The 11,216-nt window shown below is 48.1% G+C and overlaps 1 protein-coding gene across 1 annotated transcript; it reads left to right on the top strand.

The window, feature by feature from the left end:
• Nucleotides 1–4,088: 4,088 nt before the first annotated feature.
• On the top strand, nt 4,089–9,552 carry NOTO (notochord homeobox). The gene is made up of 3 exons (XM_058550651.1): nt 4,089–4,528; nt 6,999–7,213; nt 9,071–9,552. The coding sequence occupies exons 1-3, from the start codon at nt 4,159–4,161 to the stop codon at nt 9,227–9,229; spliced, it is 744 nt and encodes a 247-aa protein (XP_058406634.1). The 5' UTR covers nt 4,089–4,158; the 3' UTR covers nt 9,230–9,552.
• The last annotated feature ends 1,664 nt before the right edge of the window (nt 9,553–11,216 follow it).

The following is an 11,216-nucleotide window of genomic DNA, read 5'->3' as shown; positions in this document are numbered from 1 at the left end:
TTTAGGATTCCTTGAGATTCCATATGAATTTCAGGATGGGTTTTTCTATTTACGCAAAAAACATCATTGGCATTTTTTTAGGGATTGCATTGAATGTGTAGATCATTTTGGGTAGTAATGACATTTTCATTGTTGTTGTTGAGGAATATTCACCCTGAGCTAATATCCATGCCAGTCTGCCTCTATTTTATATGTGAGTCGCTGCCACAGCATGGCTGACGAGTGGTGTAGGTCTGTGCCCGAGATCCGAACCCGTGAACCTGGTCCGCTGAAGCGGAGTGTGCCAAACTTAACCACTATGCCATGGGGCCAGCCCCAGTAATGACATTTTAACAATATTAAATGTCTGGTTTTCATTCATATATTTTGATGATCTGACATTAGGTACATAAATGTTTATAATTATTATATTTCTTGCTGTACTGAACCTTTTTTATTAATATATAATGTCCTTCTTTATCTTTTGTAAACTTTTTTGATTTAAAGTTTATTTTGTCTGATATTAGTATGTCACTCCTACTCTCCTTTGGTTACTATTTACATGGAATATCTTTTTCCATCTTTTCACTTTCAACCTGTTTGTGTCTTTGTGTCTCAGGTGAGTCTCTTGTAGAGAGCATACAGTTGGATCATGCGTTTTTATCCATTCTGCCAATCTCTGTCTTTTGATTGGCGAGTTTAATCCATTTACATTTAAAGTAATTACTGATAAGGAGGGACTTCTGTCATTGTGCTATTTGTTTTCTATATGTCTTATAGATTTTTTGTCTTTCATTTCCTGTAGTACTGTCTTCTTTTGTGTTTAGTTGATTTTTTGTAGTGAAATGTTTAAATTCCTTTCTCATCTTCTTTTGTGTATATTCTGTAGCTATTTTCTTTGTGGTTACCACAGGCGTTACCTTTAATATCTTAAGTTATAACACTCTAATTTGAATTTATATCATCTTAACTTCAATAATATGTAAAAACTCTGCTCCTTTACAGCTCCATCTCCACTCCTTTTCAGTTGTTGATGTCACAAAATTACATCTTTATATATTGAGGTCCCCAAAAGATAAACTAATAATTCTTTTAAATGCATTAGTCTCTTAAATTATGTAGAAAACAAGATTTGGAGTTACAAACCAAAGTTACAGTAATAACAGCTTTTACACTAATAATTGCCTTTTTTCTTTAAATGTTTGTTAAATCATGTAGAAAACAAAAAGTACAGTTAAATTTTTAAATTTTTGTGTATTTGAATCAATCAATATTTTCCTTTATAGCTTCAGCTTTTGAGTCATCCTTAAAAAGTCCTTTCTCTAACACCTACACAAAAATCAATTCAAGACCTAAATATAAAAGATAAAATAATACAGAATTTAAAAAATAACAAAAGAGTATCTTCCTGACTTTGGGTAGGCAAACGTTTCTTTTAAAGGACACAAAAGCAGGTCATTAAACTTTATTAAAATTAGTAATTGTGTTCATCATGAAAAAACCCATTAAAAGAATGAAAAGGCAGGGCACAGAGTGGGAGAAGATATTTGCTTCTATATATATTGCAACAATGGACTTGATTCCAAAATATCTATCTCTGTCTGTACATAAATAGTCTCACAAATTAATAAGAAAAAGATAGGAACAACACAAAAATAAGTAACAGGCGCTTCACAGAAAAGAGGACATCCAAATGGCTGATAAGCTTGTGAAAAGATGCTCGACATGAACAGTCTTCAGGGAAATAAGTGCAAATTAAAACCACATTTTGCTGAAGATCACATAGCTAGGGTATTTGAACCTAGGCAGTCTGTTAACCTCTCTGGCTCTATTTACTTATATGTAAATTGGGGATATTAATGTCTATCCTCAAGAACTTACAATCTGAGGAGGAATAAGTGAAACAACAGAAAACATAACTATGTACTGAAATATAATGAATTATGTACTGACAACCCAGAGATAGAGATTCAGTGACCATATTTTTTACCTAGAAATCAGCACAAATAGACTTAACAAAATGTTCATAAGCCTTCCATCTTACAAGTGTTGTCTTGTTCTTTGTCTACTCCCCCTCATTCCAGCATGCATGCTGCTGCCAGATTAACCCACTGAGAGTCTCAGTGTATAAAGGGACACAACTAGACACCTTATCTTGGCCCTGGCCCCATCCTCTGTCTGCACCCTTTTAAAAAGCTTAGCCCAGCTCATCTACCATTGTAAATAGCTTCTCTCCTCCCCATAATAGTTACCACTTAGCTAAAAACACAATCTCATTTAATTCTTCTAACAATCACATCAGGTAAGTATTATTTTCTCACCTAAGAGATCATTACCATTTTACAAAAAATTGAGGCTTAGAATGAATAAGCCACTTATTCGAAGTCACAGAAATGTTCAGTGAAAAAGCTGGGATTTGAAGCCAGGTTTATCGAACTCCAAAATCTACATTTTCTGTCATTGTGTTCCACTGTCCCCCAACAGCATGAACTGCTGTCTTTGTAGGCCCGAAAAAATGGGTCTTCTCACAAGGCATGCTGTTGGCGCCTTGCCACTGCCGTCTGGACCGGTCCTGGGGGGTCACACAGCCCTTCCCTCTGGGAAGAAAAGCCCTTCAAAACGCATGTTGAGAAATGGAGTGGTGTGTGTAGAATTTGGGAGTTACTGGGGGGGGGGGGGAGTGAGGCTCTAGAACTTTCACTGGATCGCTCAACTCCTAGTGGGTCTGACCTCAGGTAAGTAGGAGCCCCTCTTCCAAGTTTGCACCCCGCCCACACCCCTTACCCAGGCCTCTCCTTGGTGTTCCTTCATCTCTGACACAGCATCCTCTGGCTGAACCAGAGTAAGCCTAGACCTGGGACCAGTGAGCCACCGCCCTTCATTTCTCCCACAATTTCACCTTCCAGGCTGCCTGGGGAGCTGCCCCAAAAGTGGGGCCAGTATTTGCTGAAGTGGGAAGGAGGGCAGGGCAGACAGCTACCCACCCAGCAAGGTTCCTCCAGCCCCTACCTGAAAGAGCAGAAGGGGCATGTTTGTGTCCCAAACAGCTGACGTCTATTGACAATGACACAGCACCCCCCTCAACCTGATTGAGTGGTTTCAATGCTAGGCATTGATTTGGGGAGGCACAATGTGATGCGAAGCTGGGAGTCTGGAGTCTCTCAGAGCCCCAAAATCACTGCATAGTGCTCACCATACATCAGGCCAATTCTAAATGCTTTACATGCATAAAGTCATTTAATCCACACAGCAACTCCATGAGGTAGCTATTATTATCAACCATTTTACAGGTGAGGAAATACAAACAGTAACTTGTAACTTTCCCAAGGATAACAGCTAAGTGCTGATTACCATCTGTAAACTAGGGATACAAATGCCTGCCCTACACCTACATAACAAGGAATTTTGTAAGCCTTCAACTCCTATGTATTGGCAATAAATTAGTATTTCTCAATCTGGAACCGTTACAGTTTTCCCTCTCCACCTTTTTGGATATAGGAAAGATTTTTCCAGTGGGGCCTATATAATGTGGGTGCAGAAAGTTTCTGGAAAGATCCAAAAGAAATTGGTAACCACAGCAGTGTCTGCAGGCAGGGAAAGTGAGTGGCTAGGGGACAAGGTGGGAAATTTACTTCTCACTGTGCTTATAAACAAGATATTTAAATTAGATTTTAACAATTTTAAAAGGTTTGCGCAGTCACAAGTGAATCTGGCTGAGGCTTCAGCTTCCAAGATGGCGCACAGGGGCCGGGTGGTGGGCCCAGGATGACCAGCAAACCACAGTGAGCTCATGGTCCTTTCCCCAACCAGTACGAGGGTGGGCATCTTCACAAGCGGAAGGAGGGAGACGGTACGCTCCTCGGCGCTGCGCCCACCTTGACTCGCCCCAGACCGGGCGCGGCCTCGGGCGTCGGGGCGCGCACCGGCTTTGGAAGGCCCCGGGCTCAGCTGCGCGCCGGAGGCCCCGCCTGGGCCGCAGGAAGAAAAGGCCGGCCCCGCCCCGCCCTGCCCTGTCCCGCCCCACCAAATTTAAGAGCCCTCGCCGACATCTGGGGCCGTTCCCGGCCAAGAAGTCTCGCTGCCTTTTGCAGGGTGTTCTCACTCGCCTCTGGCGCTCCCAACACAGCCCCAGAAGCCCCCGGCTCCCCTCCCCGCGCCTGTCCGGGCCAGGGCCGCGCCATGCCCAGCCCTGTGCCCCTAGGCTGCCCGCCGCTCGCTCCCTCGGGCCCTCGGATCCAGGCCGGGTCCCCAGCGCTCCAGCGGCGCTCCGCGGGCCCAGACACGCCCCGCGCCCCCGGACGCCTCGAGTCCTCCTTCTCCGTCGAGGCCATCCTGGCGAGGCCCGACCCCCGCGCGCCCGCCTCCTCCCCGGCCCTGGGCCTCTGGACCGCTCCCTCTCGGTCCCCGGCCCCGGTTCTGCCCTGGGCGTGCCCAGCGGCGTGGCTGCCCGCCTACCTGAGCGTGGATCTCTACCAGCCGTGCCCTCAGCCTCCTGTGCCGGGGCTGCGCGTGGCTCACTTCTGCGGCCTCCAGGGCCTCGGCGTCACAGGTACGAGGTGCTCCGGCGCCCGCGTCCGGGGAAGCAGGCGGGCGGCTGCAGAGGGGCGGCCGCGAAAGTGGGCACAGGATAGAGGAGAAGTCCCTGAGCTGGATAAGCACACGCGGTTAGAATGGGAAGGGGCCCTACGACCCTTGACCTTGCAGTTGAAACTGAGGCCAGAGAGAGGGACTGACCCCAGCGCGAGGCTTCCCCCGCACGCTGCTGAGGTGGGAGAAGGGGTGTGTGAGGACGGGTGGGCCAGCACGGCTCGGAAGACTGCCAGGGCCGGGGCTGCAAGGAGACCTGGCTGCTCCTCTGCTCCGCGTCCCTTGACGAGGGATTTATAGAGGCCCTTGCTCCCTCCCACAGCCCCTTTGGATAACGCTTGGTGGCGCAGACTTTTCCCCAAAGTGGCTCTCATCGCGAACCCTCGGCCCTTTCTTAGCTGGGAGAAGCAGATGTTATGGGTGGTGCTGGTCAGCGAGGAGCTGTTAGGAGCTGGCAAAGACACCGCCTCCACTGCTCACGTCTGAGTGACTTGACGCTCCTCACCTAACTGTTCTGAGCCTGCTTGCTTATTGCGCTCTTAGAATGGTACCTTAGGGCTCCGGAGCGCGGGCACTTAAATCCCAGTGAGAAATTAACTGTTGAGGTAACTTTCTCCTCTGGCATTAACATCCACCTACACGAGATTTTGCCATTTTTGGTTATCTGGTTCATGCTTCCCCATGTCCCCATGAGGAAAACGGGAGCAAAGTTAGTGCAAACCTTATGAACCCATACCAAGATCCTATAACAATCTTATTTGGCTCTTACGCCCTGGGCTTCCCCCATCCTGCATTTCCTCAACTCCCTTCAGCTGGGCATTCCTCCCACCGGTATTGGAGAGAAACCCTGGGCTCCCAGCCGCATCCAAACTCATGCCACTGCATCTGGGAGCCACACCCATCACTCCAAGCCACCTTTTTCTAACATGCCACACACCTGAGGTCTGAATTGCAGTTTACTACTTTATATTACAGTTCTCATTTTCAAGTTAGTTTTTGCATAGGAATTACATCCACATAGTTCAAATGTCAAAATGTTTACTAAGATATATGAGGAAGAGTTTCCTCTCCCTTCCTGTCCCCCAGCCACCTGGTTCCCCCACCCAACAAGCAGCCAATGACAGCAGTTTTATTCTTCCAAAGGTATTTTATGCATATTTAATACCTCAATACACATACATATGTATATGTGTGTATATATCCATTCTCTATCCCCCCATACTAGACGTACTGCTCTGCACCTTACTCTTTTCACTTGATCATATATCTTGGAGATTTTTCCATATCAATCCATATAGACCTTCTTTATACTGAAGAGTGGTCCATTATAAGGATGTACCATAATTGATTTAATCAGGCCCCACTGATTGTTTCTCATCTTTTGCTATTATGCTTATGTTTGTGGTAAGCCTGGTGGGCCCAGTGGTTGGGGTCCTGGGCAGCTGGGGTCCTGGCCTCACTCCCTTCACTGGAGTAGTTTGTCTGCCAGCCCTGGAGGAGCTAGTGGGCGCTGAGGGGTCTTAGCACTGCACTTGTGAGTCCTGTGTGAGAACACTCCCATTCGAGGTAGCCCAATGGCTCACTTCCTTATTCCTTTCAAGTTACTGCTCAGGTACTGCCCCCTGGTGGATGAATCTCCATCTCACCTGCCCACAGCTTGGTGAGCTGAATAGCACCTTTGTGTGCATTAGAAAAGGGCACTCTAATGTGTCCAGACAGACACAGCACCTTATCAGGGGGCAAGAACTGGCCTGTGGAGAGGGGACAGAATTTCAGATGCCACTTACCCTCTCAGCTGGGTACCCATGTGCATGCCACAAACTGTACATAGTGGTCCTGTTCAAATGTCACCTCAGTGAGGTGGCTACCCTTCCTAAAGATACAAACTATCCTCCCCCCGACACACACTCACCCTATCCTTCCCTGCTTTATTATTCTCACTTGTGCTAGTCACTTTCTGGTATACTCAATATTTTACCTATTTACCTTTTTTTATTGTTATACAAGGATTTTCTGTTTTGTCCTGGAACCATGCCTGACACATAGCAGACATTCAAAAAGTATTTGTTGAATGAATGAAAAGGGTGAACCCTTGGGAGTCCCTTCTCTGTCCATCTCAGGGTGTTTCCTGAAGTAGCCCAGGAAAGGAGTGGATGGCAAGGAGAGATGGAGGTTTGGCGGCTCCTCTGAGGGCTAGAGATTAAGCAGCTGGAAAAAGTGGAGGCAGAGGTAGTCTCACAGCATTGTCCCTTCTTTCTCATTGTTTTTCTCTGTTATTTCTGTGCAATCTCTGCCCGCCCTGCCTTCTTGCTGTGTGACCTGGCCAAGGGCAAGGCAGGGTGTGGAGCTGTGAGCTTGTTCTCTCTCCTACAAGGTGGGGGTGTGTGGTGAGGGGTGCTGGCTAACCTCCCCTCCTGCTGGTTGCTCTGTAGGCTTGGAGCTGGCTCACTGCCCAGGCCTCTGGGGGCCCCCTGACTGGGCTCCAGTCGAGGACCTTCAGGACACTGAGAGACCCCAAAAAAGAGTTCGAACTATGTTTAATTTGGAGCAGCTGGAAGAGTTGGAGAAAGTGTTTGCAAAACAGCACAATCTGGTGGGGAAGAAGAGAGCCCAGCTGGCTGCCCAGCTCAACCTGACAGAGAACCAGGTGGGAGCAAGACTCCTGTGGGGCTGGGGCTGCACGTGGGGGCAGACATTACTCTCCAGGAGGCACTGGGTGGGGGGTGGGGGGAAGACATGGGCTGCCTTCTTCTGTGCCAGGCCGTTGGGGGAGACAGGGCCTGACCATTGGCACACTCCCTACATGATGAGAAAAATAGTCCCAATTGAAATCACATTATGGGAACAACACATGACAGAACTTTATAATATAATGCAGAACTTTATAATGCAGAACTTTATAATATAATGTTTTCATGCTAAATAGGGAGCTGAATAAGTATGTATTCAAGGGACTAAATATTAAAAATAACAATAAACATTTCCTTAACTCTATATTCCTCTCCAGCTACTGTATCATTTCCCTGCTTTTTTCACAGGCAAACTTCTCAAGAACTGGCTATGTTCTCTCCATGTCCTCACCTCCCATCTACTCCTAACTCATTCCAATATGAGTTCTTTCCCTACCATTCCACTGAAACTTCTCATCAAGGTCTCTAATGACCTCCATTAGCCAAAGTCAACAGATGCTTTCCTTCCCTCACCTCACTGCACCCCTCAGCATCTCTCAGTACTGTCCACTGCTCCTTCTCTTGTTGAGACACACTCTTCTCTTGGCTTCCAGACACCACACTCTCTTGGTTTTCCTGACAGCTCTCTGGCCACTTCTTCTCTGTCCCCTTTGTAGGCCACTCTTCTCTTTGTGACCTCAAATTTTTCTCCCCAGCTGATCTCATCTATTCCTGTGGTTTTAAATACCATCCATAAGCCAATGACTCCCAAATTTGTATCTTCAGCCCACCTCTCTTTTCTGACTTGTACGTCTAACTACCTCTTCGAGGTCTCCACTTGGATATATTTATGGGTAGTCATTTCAAACTTAACGAGTCTAAGACTCGATTCTTGATTTTTTTATTTCTCTCCAAATCTGTTCCCTTTTCCACACATGGCCCCACATCCACCCAGTTGTTCGAAATATCTAGTCATTCTAGATTCCTTCTTCTTTCCATTTCCAATCCATCAGTAAGCCTTGTACCTCTACCTCCAAAATACAGCTGGAATTGCTTCATTTCTCTCCATTGCCCCCAGTTCAGCCCCAGCTCTCACTGGATCACTGCAATGGCATCGCAGCTGTCTCCCTGCATCTACTTTCATCCACTCTTCATATAGAAGCCAGATGTGCAATTCACTTGAGATGTAAATAGGATTATGTCACATCCCGCCTCGAAGCTGACACTCCTAACCCATGGCCTTCACGTCCCGGGTGATCTGGCCCCGTTGACCTCTCCAACTTTCCCTTCCTTCGTTTTCCCCTCTCACTCTCAGATGTTTCAGCCATGCTCTCCTCTTTCTGGTCCTCAAACACTCCAAGCTTGGTTCTACCTCAGAGCCTTCCAACAGGTCATCCCCTGATCCAGCCTGCTTTTCTGTCCCCACCAGGCTGGCCTCTCATCCCCTGAGCCTCAGCCTAAGCTCTGGTTCCTCAGAGAGGCTCAAACTTGTTTGTACCCTCATTTGTGTATATATATATTTCTTTGTTTCCATATTTGTTATTCATCTCTCTCCACTAGACCATGAGCTCCATCAGGGAAGGGACCATGCCTCTATTGTTCACCACTGTATCACCATCACCAAGGATTGTGCCTAGTACATAACAGGAGCTCAATAAATACTTGTTGGATGAATGAATGGCGACTGGAATTACAGGAAAGGGTGTTTTGGAGGAGATGCCTCCCTTAGAATGAAAAGCAAATTTTGGCCAGAGAGGAGAGGGCACTGTGGGAATGGGGGAGCAATGGGAACTGCCGGTCACATTCTGATCTCTGCCCACTACCTACAATTATAGGTGAGGGTCTGGTTCCAAAACCGCAGGGTCAAGTATCAGAAGCAACAAAGGCTGAACCTGCCAGCCACATCTGCCATTGCTGCCCCCCTGGACGAGCCCTCCAGCAGCTCCGACACTCGCATCCAGAGAGAAGATACTGAGTCAGGAGTGGACAGCTAAGGACTGGGACAGAGCCTCATCGCAGGCTGTTTGGACTAGTTCTTCCTGGGGACACCCACTGGACCTCCCTGCCCCACTTCTTAATGAAGAGCCTCGACAGGGTCAAAGGGCACCAGAGGAATCTGAACTGTTGAGCAGGGGCCCGGTTTTCTATATTGACCCCTGGGAGCTGGAATAATGAAAATGGTCAGGGGCACAGACTTTGACCTTCAGCTATGTCTTTGGCCCAGTTGCTGAACTTCTGAGCCGCCTTCTTCATCTGTATAATGGGTGTATTGATAACTTAGACCTCCCAGGGCTGAAATGACGTCCATAAAGGACTTATGGTGTGCCAGGCCCAGTGCTGAGTGTGCAGCAACTGTTAAGCTTACAGGCCCCCTTCAGCTGGGGGAGTGGTGCCTGCACCAGCCCTGGCCTCTCCAGGGATTAGTCTTCTCCTGGCCTGGCTGTGGAGAAGAGGGGGCCTCCTCGAATCAGGGCATAGAAGACTCTTCCCCACCAGAGATGGTGGAGTTGAGAGCAAAGAGGAGGAGAAGTTAGACCATTTAGTCCCCTTCCCCTCACGGAGTTCCCCAGAGTTGTCTTCTTTTGTCTGAACTGTTACCACTCTCAGAAGGAGCTAGGGCCAGCTGCCTCCTTGGAGCAGACAAGCTACCCTGACCACCATCTTTTTCCCTCTAGCTACCCACCCTGACTCCCTCTCCATCTTTATATAGAATAGAGAAATTGGACTCTTCCTTTGCCAAGGCAGGCATTTTGTCATAAATTCTGCTGTATTTTCATAAGATGGTTATTTCCGCCCCCCCCCCTTCACAACACAGACTCATGGCTCCCTTTCCTTCCCAGGAATCTGCTCAGTTTCTAAGAAGCCTAGCTGACTGCCTACCCCTGTGGGGCTTGCCGCTAACATTTCCAGAGCTGATTTCTCTAGTGCTCCACATTCTTGGGTGGGTCTCTACTGAGAATATTGATTTAGAATCTAGAATGGCTTCTGGGTGCTGAGGTGAGCTGGTGGAAGGAGGTCTGCCCTGCCACCTGGTGGTCAGAGATGGCATGGTCCCCAGCTGCTCTGCAGAATTTTCTGAGGGAGAGAGGAAAGTTGGGGAGCAGAGACAGCCTTGCTAAACTACCTGCCCCCAAGGCAGTGGACCATGCTCTCCTGGACACCAGGCTGCAGCTGGAGGGAGGCCAGGGTCCAGCTTCAAGAACTCTTCTCTGTCCCTGTCTTCAGGGAAATCCTTCCTAATGCTGGACCCAAAGTCAACTCTGTTAATCAAAGGAACTCAGCCACACCTGCCTCTTCCAGGAGCAACTGGGTCACCTCTTTTTTTTTTTTTTTTTTTAATCAACAGTCAGTTACCTATTCAGCAGTTACTGGGCTCTACCCAAGCCCAAATGTCACCATGAGACCAAAGCAAATGCAGAAACAGGTTACTTTTCCAGGAGCACAGAATCAATTGGAGGACAAGGAAACAAGGCACGGTGGTCAGGCTTGGCTGTGTGGACAGATATGTCAGTGGTTTGCAGCTTTTGGGGTCCTGAATGAGAGAACAGGTCCCTCTCCTGTCAAGACAATGTGCATATCACACTCACTTCTGCATATAAGTTCAGGGGTCCTCAGACCCGAGGTCCACTATGGAGCCCCCTCCACCACCACCACTTCCCCCAGGCTGCAAGGTCCCTAAGCCCCTGAAGAGTCTGAGGGGGATACAGGTCCCGCTTGATATTTCACAGGACTGTCTGCCCCGCTGCCGGAGGGCCCACGGAGACGGGAAATCTTGTGTCAAACTTCGCAGGACGGATGGGTGGAGTAGGCTAGTTCAGATTGAGGGTCAGAGAGGATGGAAGTAAGTCAGCCCGCTGCTGTCCCACCGCTCGGCCGGGTCCAGGGCTGGGTCCAAAGAGCGCTTGACTCAAGACGGGCCACTGGGTGGACAGAGACAACAGATACACAAACACGAAGTCGGACACAGACACATCAAAACTA

The sequence above is a fragment of the Diceros bicornis genome, chromosome 12, assembly GCF_020826845.1.
Source record: "Diceros bicornis minor isolate mBicDic1 chromosome 12, mDicBic1.mat.cur, whole genome shotgun sequence".
Taxonomy (NCBI): Eukaryota; Metazoa; Chordata; class Mammalia; order Perissodactyla; family Rhinocerotidae; genus Diceros; species Diceros bicornis.
The sequence above is the reverse complement of the archived record's forward strand: the minus strand, read 5'-3'. Positions and strand labels throughout refer to the sequence as shown.